Source organism: Ranitomeya imitator, chromosome 2, assembly GCF_032444005.1.
Source record: "Ranitomeya imitator isolate aRanImi1 chromosome 2, aRanImi1.pri, whole genome shotgun sequence".
Taxonomy (NCBI): Eukaryota; Metazoa; Chordata; class Amphibia; order Anura; family Dendrobatidae; genus Ranitomeya; species Ranitomeya imitator.
The window spans coordinates 48,401,109-48,424,110 of NC_091283.1; the positions used below are offsets into that span (position 1 = coordinate 48,401,109).

Below are 23,002 nucleotides of genomic sequence, written 5' to 3' on the forward strand. Positions count from 1 at the left end.
TGGCCAGAATCTCCAGGTAGGCCGTGCTATCCATCTTCCCATGGATGCGGACCAGATGGCCAGGCCCCTTGGCTGAGAAACAGCCCCACAGCATGATGCTGCCACCACCATGCTTGACTGTAGGGATGGTATTCTTGGGGTCGTATGCAGTGCCATCCAGTCTCCAAACGTCACGTGTGTGGTTGGCACCAAAGATCTCGATCTTGGTCTCATCAGACCAGAGAACCTTGAACCAGTCAGTCTCAGAGTCCTCCAAGTGATCATGAGCAAACTGTAGACGAGCCTTGACATGACGCTTTGAAAGTAAAGGTACCTTACGGGCTCGTCTGGAACGGAGACCATTGCGGTGGAGTACGTTACTTATGGTATTGACTGAAACCAATGTCCCCACTACCTTGAGATCTTCCCGGAGCTCCTTCCTTGTTGTCCTTGGGTTAGCCTTGACTCTTCGGACAAGCCTGGCCTCGGCACGGGAGGAAACTTTCAAAGGCTGTCCAGGCCGTGGAAGGCTAACAGTAGTTCCATAAGCCTTCCACTTCCGGATGATGCTCCCAACAGTGGAGACAGGTAGGCCCAACTCCTTGGAAAGGGTTTTGTACCCCTTGCCAGCCTTGTGACCCTCCACGATCTTGTCTCTGATGGCCTTGGAATGCTCCTTTGTCTTTCCCATGTTGACCATGTATGAGTGCTGTTCACAAGTTTGGGGAGGGTCTTAAATAGTCAGAAAAGGCTGGAAAAAGAGATAATTAATCCAAACATGTGAAGCTCATTGTTCTTTGTGCCTGAATTACTTCTTAATACTTTAGGGGAACCAAACAGAATTCTGGTGGGTTGAGGGGTTGAATAATAAATGACCCTCTGAAAAGACTTTTCACAATGTAAAAAAAAAAATAAACAAAGAAATAACATTCTTTTTTGCTGCAGTGCATTTCACACTTCCAGGCTGATCTACAGTCCAAATGTCACAATGCCAAGTTAATTCCAAATGTGTAAACCTGCTAAATCTGCAGGGGGTTGAATACTACTTGTAGGCACTGTATATATATATATATATATATATATATATATATATATATATATATATATATATGTATATATATTGTAGCGTTTCACCCGCTACGGGTCTTGGAGATACTCGCTTGGCAGCAGGATAAACACTTCAGGCACGATATCTCACACATATCAGTCCATATGGTTTATTCAAACTCTGCATAAACCAGACAGGGTACAGTCCATTTCATTAGAGCCATGAAACATTGGACAGTTCACGTAGCAGATAGGCTTCTCTGCTGTATATTATAGTCCGGTTGTCCGGGGTTACCTCTCAGAAGTTCCACTCCTTACACTGACTTCAGGTCAGTCCAAGGTCCTCAACACAGACCGTCCAGGTCTACGGTCTCCAGGTGCTTCCAGGACGACTCCACTCCCAGGAGTCTCCAACACCAACCATTCAGGTCTACGGTCTCCAGGTGCTTCCAGGACGACTCCACTCCCAGGAGCCTCCAACACCGACCGTCCATGCTATTTCCAGCACGCAGGCTCTCCAGCCTAGAATGGTCTCTGTGTGCTTCCAGGATGTCCCCACTTGTAACCGTCCAACACACAGGTCATTCTGCAGTGTCCTGCTAGGACACACGGAAGTGTGTCCACCCTGACAGACACTCACACACTCACTCAATCTCTCTTTTCATGTGCTACACACACCTCCTTTACATAGGTGTAACCACACCCAAGTACCTGTCACATGGCTAGTCAGGTGAGCATGACATCACCACAGGTCCTTACACACAAAACCATCTTACGTGTTCAGACATGCCTCTTTGGCTGGGTTTGTAGGTGACTGAACCCACCCATCTCTCCAATCACCTGGAAGCCTTCCCAATGTAAACAAACCCCTAAGCAGTAGATCTGCTTGAGCAAAACATACCCAGGCTTCCATCACAGGGACATTCACCTCTGCGATACATACCATCCATCATTCACATGACCAGTCGCTATGCTACAATATATATATATACTGTGTTCCAAGTTATTATGCACAAAGAGTTTAGGAGTGATAAGGTTAGAATTTTTTTGTTTGTCATGTAAACTCATTGATGGTGATGTGTGTCAGGGCTCTTTATATCACTGAAAGCAATTGCAGATACCTGTGAACATTAGTTTGGCAGGTGTGTCCAAATAAAGGCAAGACTACTTAAGAAGGCTGTTCCACATTATTAAGCAGCCAACATTTTTGGCCAAAATGGGAAAGAAAAAGGATATGTCACCGCATCCAAGACTTCTCCCGTGCTTCCCCCATACTCTGGAACTCTCTACCCCAACACATCAGACTTGCGCCTACCATAGAAACCTTCAAAAAGAACCTGAAGACTCATCTCTTCCGACAAGCCTACAGCCTGCAGTGATCCTCAACCTACTGAACAGCCGCACAGCCAGCTCTTCCCTCTCCTAGTGTATCCTCACCCACCCCCTGCAGACTGTGAGCCCTCGCGGGCAGGGTCCTCCCTCCTTATGTACTCGTGTGCCTTGTTATCTGCTCATGTTTAATGTATTTGTCTATATTTGCCCCGTATTCACATGTAAAGCGCCATGGAATAAATGGCGCTATAAAAATGTATAATAATAATAATAATATGTCGGCTACTGAGAAGCAACAAATTGTGAAGTATTCAGGTCAAGGCATGACTACAATCAACATTGCCAAGGCACTTCATCGTGATCATCGCACAATCAAGAAGTATGTAGCTGATTTCCAGGACACATGTGTGCATGCTGATAAATTGAGGACTCTTTCCAACAGGCGATTGCGTAAGGTTAAAAGAGCAGCTGCAAAAATGCCTTGTCATAGCAGCAGAGAAATTTTGGAAGCTGCTGGTGCCTGCAACGTCCCCAGAACAAAAAGATGCAGGGTCCTTCAGAGGTTTGCAGCTGTGCGTAAGCCATCCTGTTGACCACCTCTATCCACTGCACACAAGCAGAAACGGCTCCAGTGAGTCAAACGATGAAGACTAACTTCCAAACTGTTTTGTTCACCGATGAGTGCTGTGCAACGCTTGATGGTCCAGATGGATGGAGTGGAGAATGGCTGGTTGATGGACACCCCATGAAAACATGGCTAAGGCGCCAACAAGGAGGAGGTGGAGTAATGTTTTGGGCTGGAATCATGGGGAGAAAGATTGTCGGCCCCTTTATGATCCCTGAAGGGGTAAAGATGAACTCCATAATCTATGTGGAGTATCTAAAACAACACTTCCTGCCATGGTTCAAGAGGAAGAACCGTGCTTTCTGCAGCAAGATCATTGTCATGCATGATAATGCACCATCTCATGCTGCAAAAAACACATCTGCATCTCTGGCTGCTATGGGCATAAAAGAGCACAAACTTTTGGTGTGGCCACCATCTTCCCCTGACCTCAACCCCATGGAGAACCTCTGGAGCATCATCAAAAGGAGTGTCTATGATGGCAGGAGGCAGTTCACATCTAAGCAACAGCTCTGGGAGGGTAACATACATGGTCTTAGGTCGGGCACATATGCGGTTTGGCGCCGACCGCTGTGTCCGGCGTGTGCATTGGTGGTCTGGGGCTGTGTCCTATTGGTCCCGATAACGGCGTCCATGAACACGTTGACACATTGGATACTGTTGGCTTGTTGCCAGTCATGTGACCATAGTGGCCGGGTTGCATGCTCCTTACTTCCATGTCTCATGTCGGGCAGTGCGGCTTGGTGCCGGCCGCTGTGTCCGGCGTGCGCATTGGCGGCGAGGGGCTGCATCCTATTGGTTCTAGTAACAACACCCATAGGTGTGTAATCATGAGATACTATTGGTCCGTCGCGAGTCACATGACCGGAACGGCCGGGTACTTAACGCTGACGTCTATTCACTTGAGACCACGCCCCCTTGAGGAAGCGAGACTTACTCTCGCGAAACGCGCGTCGGGGAGTGAGGTCGCGTCCTGGACTGCATCAAACAGATTATGGGTAATTAACCTTTTATTATGTAAATTTTCTGTTGTGGGCAATAGTGCCTTTGATGAAGTAGAAGTATCGGTGCACGGCTGGAGCTATCTAACGGAGTACTAGGAGGGACTTTTGTCTTACCTGTTAGTATAGGTGTTCACATTCATTTGTATCCATGCCAGTCATTGTATTTTTACATCGTGCATCGCTACCTTTTGCAGTCCAGGATTACGACCCCTTGGCGTTTTGTGCACTATAGGGATCACACTATCTATTACATTTTCCATGCTTATATACTATATTTGATATTTCAATTTCTTTTGTATTTTTAATGTTTTGTGTGTTCAATAAATTATATATTTTTTAATACTAAAAGCTCTGGTCCTCCAATTTAATAAGCTCTGGGAGGGTATTCTGTCCACATGCAAAACAATTGAAGCAGAAACCATCCAAAAACTGACAAATTCAATGGACGAGAGAGTTCAGAAGCTTCTTTCGAACAAGGGGTCCTATGTGCAAATGTAACATCACCTAGAATTACGTTTTCACTTGAAAACTGTTTGATTTCATTTTGTAATTAGCTGATAATACTTATAACTTCACAATTGACCATTTTTTTTGTTCAAAATTAAATAAAAAAGGCTGGAAACTCTGCTTTGCATAATAATTTGGAACATGCATTTTGAGTGTTTATTTTTTTTAAAAAGATACTGTTTTCATAGGCAGTTTGTTCCAAAACATTGCAATTATACTAGAATAGTAGATGACTGGAAAATAACAATGACTGCAATTCAAATAGGTAATTTAGAGAAAATATGACAAAATATTATTTGCATAATAATTTGGAACACAGTGTATATATATATATATATATATATATATATATATATATATATAAAACACGAGTAATATGCATTATGCATAGCAGCACCCAATATAAACAGTGATAATACATTTACATAATTTCTTCAATTTATGGATTTTCTCAATAACAACTCCATTAATATTTTTTTGACTTACCACTCTTCTCCTATTTTGGTTAATTTTCTAGATTTGGAGATCAGGTGTCAGGATGGCGCACTCTCCACATGCCTCTATCGTAAGCCCACAGCGGCAAATGGATTTTTGGATTACCAAAGTTTTCACCCTAAGCATACGAGGGATGGTATTCCGACGGGCCAATTCCTTAGAGCAAGGCGCAACTGCACTCTGGATGAGGACTTTAGGAGAGAGGCTCAGGATCTTACCATCAGATTTAAAGCTAGGAATTACCCCAAAAGATGTGTTTCTCGTGCATTTCGGAGGGCAAATCAACAGTCGCAGGATTCTTTATTGGTCGTCAACAAAAGGAAATCGGAGGGTGTTGCACGTTTCATTACGGGTTATCATACCCGTTGGTCTGAGGTGAGTAGGATTTTTAATAAACATTGGAAAATTTTGATCTCCGACTCACAAACATCTCAGGTTATCAGTACCCAACCGTTGATAACGGCTAGAAGGGCACCAAACTTCAAAGATATTCTCACTCAGAGCCATTATAGGAGACCAACACAGAGACTCAATCGTGGTATAATTTTGAGGGGCTCCTTTCCATGTGGAGATTGCAACATTTGTCAGTTCATGCACCCCACACGTGAGGTTTTTCGTAACCCCGGTGACCAAGTACAGCATAAATTAAAGACTTATATAAACTGCAAAACCTCCCATGTCATTTATGCTTTGATCTGTCCATGTCCTTGTATCTATGTAGGCCAGACTTCACAAGAATTGCGGCGCAGGATACAAAGCCATCTTTCTACAATCAATACAGCAGCAGTGGACAGCCGAAGAGGCAAGACTCTCAGCACGGTGGCTTCTCATTTTCTCTTACATCATGGGGGCAGCTGCGCCAAGATTAAGGTTATTGGCCTGGAACATATAAGGAGCTCGGGCAGAGGTGGTTCTCTACATAAGCGATTACTACAAATGGAGGCACGTTGGATTTATTCCCTCAAGTCCACCGCACCCCAGGGAATTAATGAAGATTTGCTCTTTACCGGTTTTTTGGGATAAATCTCTTTAAGGACAGGGTTTGGACTGATTCCCCTGGGCATCCTGTGTGTTCATTTTCTTAGAGGTTTGGATATAAAAGGTGGAGGGAGGCCTGCAGATGCTGGAACAAGAATATCGGGTTTCATGAGCGGCCGGTTGCTGATCAGAGCTATAACAGCCAACATGACAAAGAGCGGACTTGTTTTTGTTGTTTTTTTGTTGCATTATTATTTGTTTGTTGTATATCTACTTATTTTTTAGGTTATATTGTTGTGCTGTATATGTTATGGCTAATGTTATATATTTATTCACAGTTACCTTAACAACCTGCTGGTTCCGGATATGGTTTTACTTTTCTTGTTCATGGGTGCCTCTTGTGGGGACTGTTCCCATAACCATTTCCTTGGATAACCCCTTGCCCAGAGTTTTGTGGTGTCTCTCGCTATGGGTCCCATATCGAGCCATTAGTTTCATCATTGGCGCATGCGTACTTCCTTTTTCCTTAGGTCTCATGCGGACGGCCGGCTATTATACCGGCGCGTGCGCATTTGACCACTGTGGGCGGAGACGTCTGCCCACTTTGTACACACTTGGTCTTTTGCGCAGGTGCATCTTGTTTGGCACTTGGGATTTCTGTTTCCGGTCTCTGGACTTCCGGTCCACGGCTGTGCACTCGGCGGCGTCTGGAGCTCACTGCAGTTCATTATTTAAGGAGTGAACTGATGGAGGTAAGCACTTCCCCTGACGAAGCGGCTTGTTTTTGCCGCGACACGCGTTGGGTTCAGCTGCCTCCCGGGCCTGTTACACCCCTGGCTGCTACCTCTTGCTGCTGCCTTCACCCTCCCTAGGTGAGGTGATTTCTAGGTGTTGGCGCGGCATGCTGCTCCATTTAGGGTACGTTTCCCTTTGGGACCTTTCTGCTACTGGCCTTTACTATAAGGCGGTCTAGAGCTCACTCGCCTTTCTTCTCTGCATTTTTTTGTTCCCTTATGGTGCACCAATTTTTGGTTTGTATCTGTTCATCAGTGGGATACTGAGGGGAGTATTTAGGCGTGTTTATAATTACTCCTTACATGTGGTGATTACGCTAATTTTGTATATATTTGGATCTATCGGAGTGGCTTATTATAGTGATTCGTATATATGTATTTGCTATTATCTTGGGGTATTATTTGCAGCATGTGAGGGATGTACAGGCCGTATATATGGGGGGTAGGCAGCTGGTGATTGTACTGGTTTTAATTGTTTTTAACTATGCTTCCAATAAAGTTGTTCCTTTTTGATATATGTTATTGGTGGTGTGCGAATATGTTCTAGTGGCATCTCTTTTTTTTTTGTTTGCATATTATTTTTGCCACTTGGGTTCGCACCCCCACTTATTACCAATATCAGAGTGCGCCAGCTCCTTATTAATATTTGTTGGAATACATTTACATAATGTAGCAGTATCACATGGTAAATGTACACATTAATAAATGGCATTGTGCAAACAGGGATAGGTGAGAGAAAGGGACAATAATACCACTTTCCCTACACTTTCTTGGGGCCCTTCATCTCTGTCGCACTGTGTGAACACAGCTCCACTACAATATGTACTCAGCAATCTGCAAATCTTGGTAGTAATCAAAGAGAATAGTAAGAGGAGGATGCAGCTTAGTATTCCCCATTGGAGTTTTGGCTGTCAGAGGGGTGGGTGTCATGTCTGATTAATCAAGGAGAAGTAGCCGGAGAACAAGATAGCTCAATAAGGTGCTATCCGGATAACAGTATTGATCATAGAAGCAGTTTTTCTCACCTGGTTCAGTTATGTGAGACACAACACTGAGAGGGCATAGATAAATGGAATCCCATCTGCTGTGGCACCACAGGTTGGAAAATCCAAAGCAATGATGCATTAAGGAAGGAAAAACTTCTTATGTGCTACTTGTGTTTGATTTATTCATTGATCGGATTCATGTCAGCAGTGCAGCAGACCTGTTTTTCCTCCATTATTTAATGCCTGATTTATCATAGCACTCCAAACTAGTGACAGACCATTCTCCACCGATCCAGTACAAAAGGTACCGTTACACTAAATGACTTACCAACGATCACGACCAGCGATACGACCTGGCCGTGATCGTTGGTAAGTCGTTGTGTGGTCGCTGGGGAGCTGTCACACAGACAGCTTTCTCCAGCGACCAATGATCAGGGGAACCACTTCGGCATCGTTGAAACTGTCTTCAACGATGCTGAAGTCCCCGGGTAAGCAGGGTAAACAGCGGGTTACTAAGCGCAGGGCCGCGCTTAGTAACCCGATATTTACCCTGGTTACCATTGTAAAAGTTAAAAAAAAAAACAGTACATACTCACATTCCGATGTCTGTCACGTCCCCTGCCGTCAGCTTCTTGCACTGACTGTGTCACCGCTGTGCTCTGCTTTACGGCCGGCGCTGACAGTCAGTGCAGGGAAGCTGACGGCGGGGGACGTGACAGACATCAGAATGTGAGTATGTACTTTTTTTTTTAACTTTTACAATGGTAACCAGGGTAAATATCTGGTTACTTAGCGCGGCCCTGCGCTTAGTAACCCGATATTTACCCTGGTTACAAGTGAACACATCGCTGGATCGGCGTTACACACGCCGATCCAGCGATGACAGCGGGTGATCAACGACCAAATAAAGGTCCTGATCATTCCCCAACGACCAACGATCTCCGAGCAGGGGCCTGATCATTGGTCGCTGTCACACATAATGAGATCGTTAGCGGGATCGTTGCTACGTCACAAAAAGCGTGACGTTGCAACGATATCGTTAACGAAATCGTTATGTGTGAAGGTACCAAAAGAGCCAGCTCTTATCTGTGAATGATGGGAACCAGCAGCCCACTGAGAGCCACTTGCAGTTTCTGATTGACTCTCACTGGGGGTAAAATTACTATGCTAGGCTACCGATGAAATCAGTCACCGGTTTTCACTGTGCCATAATGTGAGGATTTTTCCATAAATATGTGTTTTTCTGCTTGCGAATGCATATTTAAAGTTGATCTATATGGTATCCAAAAGAGTCGTCTCTTTTTGGTGATTCACGCCAAGCTGAGACTGAGTAAGCACTGAGAGCAGAAGTATTGTGTAACAGCTGTAACTCTGCACTTTACACTCGTCCAACCTGTTTTTATTGATTACATGTTGGAACGCTGCCCTGTTCCTGCATTAATATAAATACACAAGAATACAGAACAGACAAAGCTGTAGAGGCTGAGGCTCAAGATGGCTTTGACTATCTCAGCAACGATTCTCCTGGCTACTGGAGTCACTCTCCTTTTTTATCTCATGAAATGGTGGGGTAGGGTCAAACAGAAGGACCTGCCACCAGGACCTACCCCACTGCCCGGCTTGGGGAATATCCTTCAGATCAGCACTTCAGAAATGCCACAGTCATTAATTAAGGTAAGAAAACGTATTTGTAATCTTACTCTTCATACGGAACTGGTCATATAGTGGTTCCGACAATATCTTTCCTGTGAAAGTAACAATGGTTTCTGAATAATCCAGTGTTAGATAAAGGAAACCTTAGGGAATGTAGGTACTCTTCAAAATAACTGTCATATTGGCTAATTTATCACAGTTTGACCCTCCTGCTCAGTTGACTAAATACAGATGGCAACCTCTACTCTTCTGTCAAACTTACAGTGAGAACGCGATAAAAGAGGAGTATTTGATGCCCCCACTGCTGTCCTCTTCTGTTGGGACTGATACTACTTAAAAGGGGCGATATTATGATGATTATTGAAAGTTAGACAACCTGAAACCCTAATTCCAAAAAGTTGTGACACTGTGTAAGATGAAAAAATTACAATAATTTATAAATCTCTTACAGACGTATTTTATTTACAACAGAACATGGAACACAGATCAGTTGGTAAGAGTTGGTAATTTTTCCATTTCATTTGAAACAACTTATTTAAAAATGAATGGCAGCAAGATATCTGAAAACAGTTGTGACGTGATTAACCAAAGGCTAGAAAAAAAAGTGGTTCTAGTGTAAAAAAGCTGGAGAGTCCATTTTCAACTGAGTTGCATGACTGTATGAAAAGATCATATTAGAGAGGCAGGGTCTCTCAGAAGCAAAGATGTTCAGAGGTTTACTAGTCTGTGAACAACTGCCTCAAAAAATCAATCCAGGAAAATGTTCCTCAACATAACATTGCAAAAACTTTGAATGTCCCTCCACCTACAGTACATGATATTACAAAAATTATCGATAGATTTTGTAGAAATCCATGTGCAGAAGTGTTGAGTCTGGCGTTTAATATTTTATGCTAGTTATCTATTGACACTCAGGTGGCACGGCAATAAAAACAGGTAAATCATTGCATGGAGTCAAGAATACTTCTAGAAATCAATGTTTGTGAACCCTTTCCAGTGTAATTCACAAGTGAAGGTCAAAGATCTATCATGCAAGGAAGAAGCCAAATGTCAACATAATTCAGAAAAGCTGCCATCTTCTCTGGGCAAAATCCCAATTATAATGGACTGGGGCAAAATGGAAAACTGTTCTGTGGTCAGACGAATCAAATTGAGAAATTATTTATGAAACCACAGACACTGTGTCCTGCAGACTCATGATGAGTGGGACCACCCAGCTTGTCATCAGTGAACAATTCTACATCTCTGATAGTATGGGGCTGAATTAGTGCCTTTTGCATGAGCAGTTTTGACATGAAAGGCGCTGTCAATGCTGAGCAATTACATTGAGATGTTAGAACAACATATGATCCAACCATACAATGTCTATTTCAGGGAAGCCTATTCATATTTCTGCAGGACAATGATAAATCACATACTGCATCCATCACTACATAGCATAGCTCCGGCCATCTCAAGTCAAGACCTTTCAGCAACAGAGGAAGCGAGACTATTTGTACGCGAAACGCACGTTGGGGTTTATGGCCGAGGTCTGAACGGGATTGGCTACACTAATGGGTAACTATGGCCTTTATCTATTCATATAAATGAGGGAATGATGGGCATGTTGAGTTATGGACATTGTGATGGTGTTGTAGTTTAAACAGAGTGTTTGCATTTATATCCTGCCACATATAATTGACTATATACACCGTTAGGTGGTTAACATTGATGGATCTATTATAGATGCTTATCTTCCCCCTTTTCACAGTTCCTTTCTCCGGTCATTATTCACACCTATGGACTTATTCACGTGTTTATATTTATGAAACCCATGTAATCAACATTTGATTATATATCTTTGCATTTCTAAATAAAATTTTGTCAAATTTTTGGGTATTTTTGACTCTACGTCCTCCTTATCATAAACAATGTTGGAGTTTTGTTGTTGCCATCAACTTCTAAATAGATGTTTTTTTCCAATCAAATGGGAAAATGTCCAACATTAAACTTCTGACCTGTGTTACATGTTGCCTTTTGAATAAAACACGCGGTGTATTTTATGCAGCTATGATGATAAATGTAAGTTAATGTCAAAACACAATCCCACATGGAGTAGTGTGCAAAAGTTTTAGACAGGTGTGGAAAATAATCTGCAAGATAAGAATTCATTCTATCTATCTATACATTAAAACATTAGGTTCACTGTCAACAATTAAAAGTACTTAGGACAGTATACTTTTATTAGGATCCTGTATAATAAACTGATCATAAAGGATCTCGGCTAATAGTACCATCAGCAGTTAGCCGTGATCTGTGGAAAAACCCAGCAACAAGTGTTTAATGTGCCTGCAGCACCTCCACAGGAGAAATGAAGTATTACATTTTGCCATTTAAAATTAATTGACTAAATGTAATCCAAGCACATGTTGGCTCCTCCAGTGAGAAGCTCTTTGTACATTCTGCTCTTCTCGCCACCTTATAAAATTGGCATCTGCTATGGGATTCCTACTATAAACTTAAAAAAAAAAAAAAAAACACAAAAATTGAGCTTGGGATGATCCTACACTATATAATATTAAAAACCTTACCATGTGTCAGAGTTGACCTCAGTGTGTGAATAAGGGCAGACAAAAGGAACGGGTCCCAACCAGTGGACACCAGTCTGGGAAAGCCTTTAAATGTAGTTTCCAGCTCAGGAGAGGGAGGCCACACCCTGGCTTGCACAGAATGCAAAAATACAAAGAAAAAACAGCTTGCATCTTCCAGTGAGAAGCTCTTTTTGCATTCTGCTCTTCTCACCACCTAATAAAATTGGCACATACTATGGGATTCCTACTATAAACTCAAAAGTGTATAGTTCTGTGTAGCAATTACATCTTAACTTGAGAAGATCTCAACATTTTTTATACAGTTAGAGGATAAATATACAGTTTTTGCCTACAGTATATCTTACTTGTTTGGAGGATAAATTCACATTCACCAGTTTTTAAGATTTTTATATCTCTCTAGCTAAGTGAGACGTATGGACCTGTCTATACCATCTATTTTTCAAACCATCGGACCATAGTACTGATTGGGTACGATGCCGTAAAGGAAGCATTGGTGGACTGCAGTGACGCATTTAGTGACAGGGGAGACATAGGAGCAGGAGAGTTTTTTTCTAAAGATTTTGGTAAGTTGTTTAAGTAAATTAGAATAATAGCAAAAACATGATACTCTACCATGATATTAATGTAAAATATTCAATATCACTACATACAAACCATATAATTATAGTATTATCTACAATACTTGATTGGGGATGGTGATGCTAGTGGGAAGAATTATCATGCAAGGGAGCATTTTGACCATGTCATCATTTTTATACAGATTTTACAATTCCAGCAAGTTTTGCAAGTAGGATGAAGTGGATCAGGTGACTTGTATTTGTGTAATGAAGGGGAATGCAGACTACGGATACAACACCATTTATCAAGTTGTGCATAATTTTCAAAGAATGTTTGGCTGGATCAGTAATGGGCACAGACCTTCACTTCCACTCAGACGCTAGCAAGATATAGGTGGGGTACTATTACTGGCTGAAATTGTTAAAGATGAGCTAACTGGATCTTTAGAGATTGAGGAAGGGCTTAAAATCAACTCCCAGACCTGCTGCCAGGTTTTAGAAAACTCTTTCTTCAAGCAGTGGCACAGGACAAAGTCTGCATCCTTCAGGAACATCATGGTTGTTCTGTAGGATACTCCTCCATCACAGCATTGAAGCCTACACTGCTCGGCTGCCAGTAAAGGCGATAACGATGAAAGAATAATGACCTGACCTAATCCCAACTGAGACTCTCTCTTAAATGGGATATTTCTGGTCAGGTAAAACATGGAAAACTCTGCGGTATGTCTGGGGGGCTGTGGTTGGTGCTACCCAAAAAGTTGATCTTATGATTGTTAGTGAAAAGAAGGGTACCTCTATTAGCCACTAAGATTTTCTTGAAATGTCAGAAATGGATTTTTGTGCATTGTGAGATATTTAGTTATTATTTTCACGTTAACAGATGAAAAGAAATAATTGAGTTGGAAAAATGTATGTTTTTTCATTTAGATGCATAACAATTCTGCACACTAATAGTTGTCTGAAAATTCGTCACACAAATATTCTCCTAAAAAAGACAAAATCTCACTTTTACTTTCTGAATTATTAAGGTTTCAGGTTTATTAACCTTATGGATTGACCAACAACACTACAGTTGTTCAATAGAAAAAAAAAATAATCATAGTTTGTAAGCTTGCGAGCAGGGCCCTCACTCCTCCTGGTATCTGTTTTGAACTGTATTTCTGTTATGCTGTAATGTTTATTGTCTGTACAAGTCCCCTCTATAATTTGTAAAGCGCTGCGGAATATGTTGGCGCTATATAAATAAAATTATTATTATTATTATTATTATCATGAAAAATCTAAATTGGCGAACAATTGTGCACACGGTGTACATCTTTCTGATGTTGACTTTACAGGTGTGTAGGGCTTGTAACATTTGTCAGAGCATGCTTATCAGTAGGAAACAGTGTATTGTAAAATGGAGATTTGAAACCAAGAAAACTGACTTATTTCACTCAAGCAGCTCTCCAGCGACCAACGATCCCAAAGTCCCCGGGTAACCAGGGTAAACATCGGGTTACTAAGCGCAGGGCCGCGCTTAGTAACCCGATGTTTACCCTGGTTACCATTGTAAATGTAAAAAAAAAAACACTACATACTTACATTCCGGTGTCTGGTCACGTCCCTCGACTTCAGCTTCCCGCACTGACTGAGCGCCGGCCGTAAAGCACAGCGGTGACGTCACCGCTGTGCTCTGCTCTACGGCCGGCCGACGCTCACAGTCAGTGCGGGAAGCTGAAGGCGAGGAACGCGACCAGACACCGGAATGTAAGTATGTAGTGTTTTTTTTTTTACATTTACAATGGTAACCAGGGTAAACATCGGGTTACTAAGCGCAGGGCCCACTATTTAGCTTGATAGGTGCACACAGAACTTGTGACATTCACCAGCAGCACTCTACATAAAGGATTTCTTCTTCTTTCTAAATCTTTAATTCTGGTTAGGAGCGCAGGTGTCTTTGTTTTTACAATAAAAAATTCTAGATTTAGAAACTATTTAACCACATAATTGAACTTACAGGGGTCATTTCGAGCAGTGGAGAAAGGTGGAAAATCCTTCGTCGATTTTCCTTAACAACTTTGAGAAATTTCGGAATGGGAAAAAGAAGCATCGAAGAAAGAATCCAAGAAGAGTCTCAATGTCTCACCGAGAAATTTATGAAGGATAAAGGTGGGTGAATAATCATATATTTCACTGGCTATGGACCAGCATCTCTCAACCTGGACCAGCATTTCAGAGTTTGACAACTTAAAGGGTTGTGCCACCATAAAAAATAAATTTAACTAAGCAGAAAAGGTGGAAATAAATGGTTTTATAATTTACAGTTATTAAAAACTTTGATTGATGCCCAATGCTATCGCATCGGGAGGGCAGTAATGTCATGATGGGGGCAGGCTTTGCAGCATTGAGAATCTCTCCCTCCCATGTGCGTGGTGTGTTGGTTCCAATGAGTCATCTTGTGAGCATGGTATTGCTGTTAAGACTGCAGATTTCTGTTTGCGGCCCTGTTGTTGCCTAATGGCATCCTGTGATAATCTAATGACTTTTGCCTCAGGGGACTCATGTGCTTGACACCTACGCTCATATGTAGGGTTGAGCGAAACGGGTCGAAAATATTCAAAAGTCGCCGACTTTTGGCAAGGTCGGGTTAAATGAAACCTGACCCGACCCCTGTGTGGGGTCGGCCATGAAGTTGGCGATCTTTTGAATCTAGAATCGGAATTCCGATATTGATTCCCGATATGTTTAAGATATCGGGAATTGGTATCGGAATTCAGATTTAAGTGTAAAATAAAGAATTAAAATAAAAAATATCGCAATACTTACCCTCTGACGCGCCCTGGTACTAACCGGGAACCTTCCTTCCTTAGAATCAGCCTTCCAGGACCTTGCGGTGACGTCGCTGTGACGTCGCGGCTTGTGATTGGCCGCGCGGCCGCCCATGTGACCGCTCGCGCGACCAATCACAAGCCGCGACGTCACCGCGACGTCACCGAAGGTCCTGAAAGGGCTGTTTCTTAGGAAGGAAGGCTGCCGGAAAGAAGCAGGGCGCGTCCGAGGGTGAGTATATACCTAATAGGAATATACTCACCCTCGGACGCGCCCTGCTTCTTTCCGGCAGCCTTCCTTCCTAAGAATCAGCCCTTTCAGGACCTTCGGTGACGTCGTGGTGACGTCGCGGCTTGTGATTGGTCGCGCGAGCGGTCACATGGGCGGCCGCGCGGCCAATCACAAGCCGCGACGTCACCGCAAGGTCCTGGAAGGCTGATTCTAAGGAAGGAAGGTTCCCGGTTAGTACCAGGGCGCGTCAGAGGGTAAGTATTGCGATATTTTTTATTTTAATTCTTTATTTTACACTAAAATATGGATCGCAGGGCCTGAAGGAGAGTTTCCGCTCCTTCAGACCCTGGGAACCATGGAAACCCAATGCACTGCATTGGGTTTCGAGTTTCGACCGACCCCGACCCCGACTTTTTTATAGGATCGGCCGATTTCACTCGACCCGACTTTTGAAAAAGTTGGGTTTCGTGAAACCCGACCCGATCCTATAAAAGTAAAGGTCGCTCATCTCTACTCATATGCATTCTTTTTGTCCCAGCGATGCTGTTGCTCTTCTACAGTCTCATTTGTCCGTTGTTGTCTTCGACATTGTGCCTTTGCAGCTTTCCTTTCATTGTCATTGGCGTACTTTTTAGGAGGAGCCATGTTGGTGTTGATATTTGCTTTTCGAAAGTTCATTTTAAAAATTGTGTGTGTCTGACAGAACATACCACAGCTCTTGGGCAGGGGAGGAAGCAAAAGACAATACTGACATTACAGCAGGAGATCGCATAGGATATATTTTGTGAGGTAAAATATTGTTTAAAAACAGTTAGAGAAATATTTTACCTGACAAAATGAATACTCTATGAACCCCTTGATGTAATGTCAGTATTGTCTTTTGCTTCCTCTCCTGCCCAGGAGATGTGGTATGCTCAGTACATGGTCAGACACAGACAATTTTTAAAATGAACTTTCGTTCGTGGGAAAACCCCTTTAATGTGACCGACTTCTTCTGTCTGTAGACATGTCATGCATCTGCCGCCGGGATCAGCCAAATGATTCACTGCGCCTGCCTGGAATTCGCACAGGCGCAGTAAATCAGACTGCCGCCAACTTTGCGCAGACAGATAGCGGCGTCACATTAAAACTGCGCATGTGCTGCTCCTGTACAAAGATTGCAGCGGTCAGTGAGTCATTCTGCAGATCCCGGCAGCGGCGTGTTTGTGACGGTATTCCGCTGGTGATACCGCACAATAGGCAGCGTATGGCATATACAGTGTGTGTGGTGCGTTTGGCATATACAGTGCGTGTGTGTGTGTTTGTGGTGCATACAGCATATGCAGTGTGTGTTTGTGTATGTGTAGGGAGGAGAGCCAGGCTAACAGTCCCTCTTGCGTTACTGGGCTGGAACTATCGGGGCTGTCACCATTATTCCGGGGAAGAGATTTCTGACGGGAGCAGTTCAGGACACCTGACTGGTGGGGGCGGGCCCGACTTAAATAGCGGTGTGAGTGGGAAGACGGGGATTTTGGCGGGGAACCAGTGTGAGAGTGCAGAAAAGGTTGACTCCCTCTCGACTTACCCACGCCAGCTATCCGTGCCTTCTCACCCGGTTAGCAGTGCCATCCCGACTAATGACCCATTGCCCAGAGAGACCCCCGCACCATACAGTGACCAATTTTGAGTTCAAAGCATTGTTTCCCTCACCACCGCAGAGGCACCGCTAAGTGTTATCACCGAGGTGCCTACTGAGTGCCGGCCTGTTCCTGTGGCTGTGACTGCTGGACTAGATGCTACTTCTGTGGCCTTGTCTGCTGAACTGTTTTCTACGTCGGCTGTGCAGCAGACAAACACCTCTACAATATCTCTTGCCCGGACCAGAAGACCACGTGCTGAAGGACCAGGAGAATTCACCACCGCAAGGAACCAGTGCATCGCCTTTCTGCGGGAACGGAATGGAGACTTCTCGTGCCACCTGCGGTGCCACCGAGGGATCTGCCTGCCACCTTTTACCAAGGCCCAGAGACTGATAAGTTGAACTGTTGTTTTCTTCACAATAATACCCCCTGCTTGATTTATTATTGTGTTTCATAAAATCCCTGGCAACCCTTGCTCTGCCTTCTGTGTGTCACCTCTTCCTACGCACCTGCTAGCATTCTACATGTATGTGGGTGGTGTGTACGGCATATACAGTGTGTGTGTGTGTGTGTGGTGCGATGGTGTTCCGCTGGTGGTACCGCGCAAGAGGCTGGTACCACCAGCAGTTTCCATATTGAGACACCCATCACTTGGGTGTCACAATATGGCGGCCGGTGAACTTCCGCCGCTTGGTATTCTGGGATCCTGACTCATGGATGGAACAGGATGTGAAGACATTACAATGTAAGTATATATTAAGATTAAACTCCAATCAAAAAATAATAAGGTTTTGTCCTTTAAAGCAGGCGCTCCCTGGCATTATTCCATTCCGTCCTCCTAGTGACCAATCAGCTGCCCAATCATGCAACGTTCCTGACATCATAAGAGTTCCCCCAAACTGCTTACCCCCAGTGTGTACAAGGTATGATCCAAGCGCTCAACCCACATAGGTCTGACAGATAGCGCAGGGAGCAGATTCCCAAAAGCATGGAAGTGTGTCAGTGATTCTTCCCCTTGAGCTCACAGGTCTGACCCCTAGGTGAGATCGTTCTGTTTCAGAGAGCTTTGTAAACATGATTGCAGACAGACAATTCCCACGCTCACACAGGTCTGTAAAGCAGACCTATCTCACCCAGCGGTCAGACTTTTTTGAAACTTCGGGATGGTTGGGAAACCTGCCCCCTAGGAATATAAAAGATTTGACTGGGAAAACAAAAGATTAGTTATGTTGAAATACATCATTATTGATCATTCTTTTTCTCTGTGTCTACAATTAAGAGACTGTTCAGTATTAGCTCAATGGCTGATCCACTGATGGTAGAGTTAACTTTACCATGAGCTCACATTAAACAACAAACTATAGATCTGCAGTCATTCTGTGCAATTTGTGCCATTGTCCATACTTTCCTATTATATTTATTGTATTGCATAGTAATTATAGACAACATGGTTATATTTCCCTACAGACTCTCCAATTGATCCAGTACATATTATGCGACTCGCTGTTTCCAATGTCATTTGCTCCATTGTATTTGGTGAAAGATTTGACTATGAAGACAAAAAATTCTTAACTCTCATTTCACATTTTAATGAAATTGCGGAGCTGTTCAATAGCACTTCAGGACAGGTAAATAATTGTATGCTACCAACTACAACCAAACTCTATGTTTTCCTATTCTGCAGTCATATTCCATTCTGTCAGACCTCCTTATCGGTAGCTGATAAAAAATAGGAGACAAATAACAGGGAACATGGCACTCGATTCAACAAGACTGGCATTTTTTACACTGATCTTGATGATGAGACAGAGTGGAGTCCAAGGTACTTGATTACTTAAGAGGGGCACAACTCTCAATGCATCAAGTGAGGCACAAGGTGGCATGCGCCCCATGTCCACCTCACCACAACGTTTTTTCCAGCTAGAGGGATATTCTTCCAGGCATTTGTGGCATAAGTAACGCTACCACGCATCATATATTGGACGAGACAGGGTTGGCTTGCTCCGTCACATCCCACTCCCAGGTTCGCTGAGTTTGTCAGAACCGGGCAAAATGGTCATTGTTCAAAAAAATTGGATCTTTTTAAAATTTTATACTCCAGAATTCTGTCATGAAAGCTTTGTTGAATTGAAGCCATGGGCCATTTGTAGTCTGAAATCATGGAGACATGTATAATTTTTTAAGTTTAGATTCACTGAATCATCAGCAACGTCTTTTCAGACGTAGTAGGACATAGAATTTAAATGTGACACTGACGTAACAAAATAATAGTAAAATCATGTTTTTCTATCACTTCTCCCCTTAATAAGCTCCTCATCATGTTCCCAAGAATAATGTCCTATATTCCTGGTTCTCATCGGAGGATCATTAAAATTATGAAATATTTAAAACAATTCATTAAGGAGATGACAGAGACACATCGAGCCACCCTGGATGAAAACTGCCCTCGTGATTTCATTGATTGCTTTCTCATGAAGATGGAAGAGGTGCGTTTCTTGATAATGTTAGATATTTTGACATTTGAAGGTCACATATTGTTTGTACAGAATGTGCACAGTAATTAAAATTCAACTAGCTTTGAAAAAAGGCACTGAAATAAAAATGGATTGATCTTCAAAGAATTGACCTCGAGTCGAATTTCCTGAAATATGCAGATACCACAAGTTCAAATCCAAACATGCAAAGTCACCGTTTAACACACTACTGAAGGCATAGGAAGTGGGATAATGTCAGGTGCGGCTGCACAGGCTTCCCGTTAATGTTCTTCAACTATCACATTACTTAACTCAGCCTATCAGGAAGGCTATCATGTCTAGCATAGAAGATGGGGGGAGGCCAGAAAGCACAATTTTTGGCCTGTGCTGTGTAGGGATAGGAGGTCAGAGTGCACAGCTTATTCCAGGTAGGGATAAACAATACCTAATCTGAATGTGATGTATTAATTCAGTGGTCAAGTTTATTAAAAATGTGGTAGGAGTGCTAGTCACATATGGTGAAGTGCTGGACCTGCATTCAGTGTGACTGCGAATCGATTGAAATGTGATAATCTGTAGTAACAGAACCTTAATCAAAGCCTTTTTTTAATTATTTACCTACTGTAAAGAAGGAGGGCAGTATTAAACCCCTCAGTGTCATTTTTGATACTAATGCAAAATACCGCATCCATAGATTGTGAGTCACAGGAAGTGTGATTATTGCAACATAAGACGGGCAAGCCACATTTTTTTACATCCTAAAGAAAAAACTCTATAAGATTCGAAATGTAACAAACATTTTTTTTGCATACTTTGTTGTTGCACTATTCCAATATTAGACTGGTACACGTCACTCAAATACAGCAGTTAGGTACTACAGGCTACCATCTATTTTTCCTTAGCCAGAGAGGTTGAAGTCACTTGGATGTTACTAAGGCATTATAACCCTCAAAATACAGTTCAATACAGTCCTATCAGATGTCACAGTTTTATACACATTTTCTGGGCAATTAGAGGCTTTTTAGTGTCATGATTCACAGAAAATATATTCACCGTGAATCAAACCTTTCTGCAAAATTCTGAAATCCATCATTCCATTTCATTGCTTTTGTCTTGACTCTTATTTCATCTTTAAAGAGCTTAAAGGCTTTTTGACAAATTTTCATGTTTAAAATAATGATGAGTTTTAGTTATTTATTTATTTTGTGTAGGAAAAAAAGAATCAAGATACAGAATTTTGTGGGGAGAATCTACAGGCAACAATAACAGACTTATTCCTTGCTGGAACAGAGACGACAAGTTTGACTCTGAGATACGGTTTTCTTATACTCATGAAATATCCAGAAATACAAGGTAATAAATTTAATGTAATTTTATACAGTTTAATAAGGTTCTCTCATAGCATCATGGCACGAGTAGTGGTAGCAGTTTTGCACTGCCCATCAGGGTACATGGTAACTTTGGGGATCTTGTTATAGATTTTGCATTGGAGCCTAGGAGTTTCATATTGAAAATGTAAATGTTACATGTATTTCATTTGCTTAATAAAAGAACATAAATATGATGCTGAATCATTTCACACAGACAAGCCATGAGTCAGGATAGTCAACGAGTCAGAAGTCAAAAGTCAAGAGGATACGTCATAAACAGAAGGAAGAGACAAAGGCATAGACAGGTAACGGATCAAGGTCAAAACACCAGGAAGATTGCAGATCAGAACACAAGGGTTTAAAAGATGGATGGTCATAGCAAGGTCCAAGGTTAGGCAACACAAGTTCATCAAGCAAAATATTAGGCACAAAGAAAACAAACCACGCTTAGCTGAAGCTACGTTTGGCGGAGGTCTGGCACTAACGGCAGCTAAGTAGCGGGACAATCACCCAGGAAAATGAACACCTAGAGACAGCCAGCAGCTCTCAGTCTCAGATTGGACAGCCAAGCTGTCAATCAAAATGCCCACAGCTCAGCACACCCCTGCACTAGACTGGTTACTGAGCTGTGAAAGTACTAACAGCTTTAGCACCACGAACCTCAAATTTATCTCTGTGTGACTTCATATTGTGCCTCCATCTGCAATGTTTTTTGCAGAAAAAAGCTTGTGATGAAACAACATAAGAAATGTAGTTTCAAGAATTTTATTTGAATCCACACAAAAAAATCTATGGAATTGGAAGCATAAGGATGTATTTAATAAGCCACAAAACACAGCCTGGGAGAAAAATGTGGTCTATGGTGCCATTGCTGATGGTCTCCAACTATATGGCTATGTACTTTGCTGTCAAATAAGAGCAAAGAGGAGCAGCTTGGGAGCAGGGATAGCTAAGTACAAATGATGCATTTTATAGCCATCTGTGTCCCCCATATAATTGGACAATGGCGTTGCTTGATCATTAATTGTCACTTTATAAAGGTGTATATTAGTTGGAAGTAGCTGCCTATGAATCTGGCTCTCTCCATTTCAGATAATGGGAGTTGCCAATTTGTTGTATAACAGTGGTATAACACTGGCAGTCTATAATGGAGAAAGTCACATGCAGGGTCTTCTCCCCTCTGGAGTACTGATTAAGAGAAATGAACCCACTAGTCTCCTAAAAGGTACTGCAGGATTCTGGAAGTGGAACTTGCATCTTTCGTACATATGGATACATGGGTGGTCATCGGGTGCTGTAGTCCGCGAGCCGAAACCTTATGGACCAGGGATCATCCCAATGAACGCCCGCCCGCTCTCCTTTTACTGTGGGAATGATACTACTCAGACAACACAGGGTAGGGGTAAAACAGTGTGGCAATATTTTATTGAACCACCAAACAGACAAATAACACATAGAACAGTCCCAGCAAAATACCCAAGATGGTGCAAAATTAAATAGTCTCACCCTTCACTTGACTCACCAGGAAAAGAGCAGCTGTGAGATCATAGCTTCCAGGGCCAACTTCCTCCACCTATAGCACGCACAGAGAGGAGGTAACAATGTAACAACAAGCTTAGGAAGCTGACAGTCCATTGAGGTACAACGGCACGCGGAAGGGAGGGTCACAACCTGGCTTCTACAAACATCTCCATGGCATGGTATAATATGTAATCAACATATTAGCAAACATCATTGTTCAGTGACCTTGCATCCATGTTTTGCAAAGATAACAGTGCAATAAACTCTAGGATCTGATATAAAAGGTAAATAACAACCATTCATCAATTTATAAATATTAATTCAACCTACAAGAAGAGTCAACATAAAGATCACAGTTTATGCCTTCTGGATTATTAAATTTAGGTCTAGAAAATTAAGATTAAATGCTGTGTAGTCACAATACACAT

General features: G+C 42.5%; 1 protein-coding gene across 1 annotated transcript in view; it reads left to right on the forward strand.

Annotated features, from left to right (window-relative positions):
- Positions 1 to 9,208: 9,208 nt before the first annotated feature.
- The window catches only part of LOC138661763 (cytochrome P450 2C8-like), a 64,945-nt gene continuing 51,151 nt past the window's right edge, over positions 9,209 to 23,002 (forward strand). Inside the window, exons 1-6 of the mRNA XM_069746661.1 lie at positions 9,209 to 9,421; positions 12,392 to 12,554; positions 14,550 to 14,699; positions 18,677 to 18,837; positions 19,519 to 19,695; positions 20,895 to 21,036. Coding sequence (XP_069602762.1) covers positions 9,242 to 9,421; positions 12,392 to 12,554; positions 14,550 to 14,699; positions 18,677 to 18,837; positions 19,519 to 19,695; positions 20,895 to 21,036 — 973 coding nt within the window. The 5' untranslated portion in view covers positions 9,209 to 9,241. The remainder of the gene's footprint in view (positions 9,422 to 12,391; positions 12,555 to 14,549; positions 14,700 to 18,676; positions 18,838 to 19,518; positions 19,696 to 20,894; positions 21,037 to 23,002) is intronic.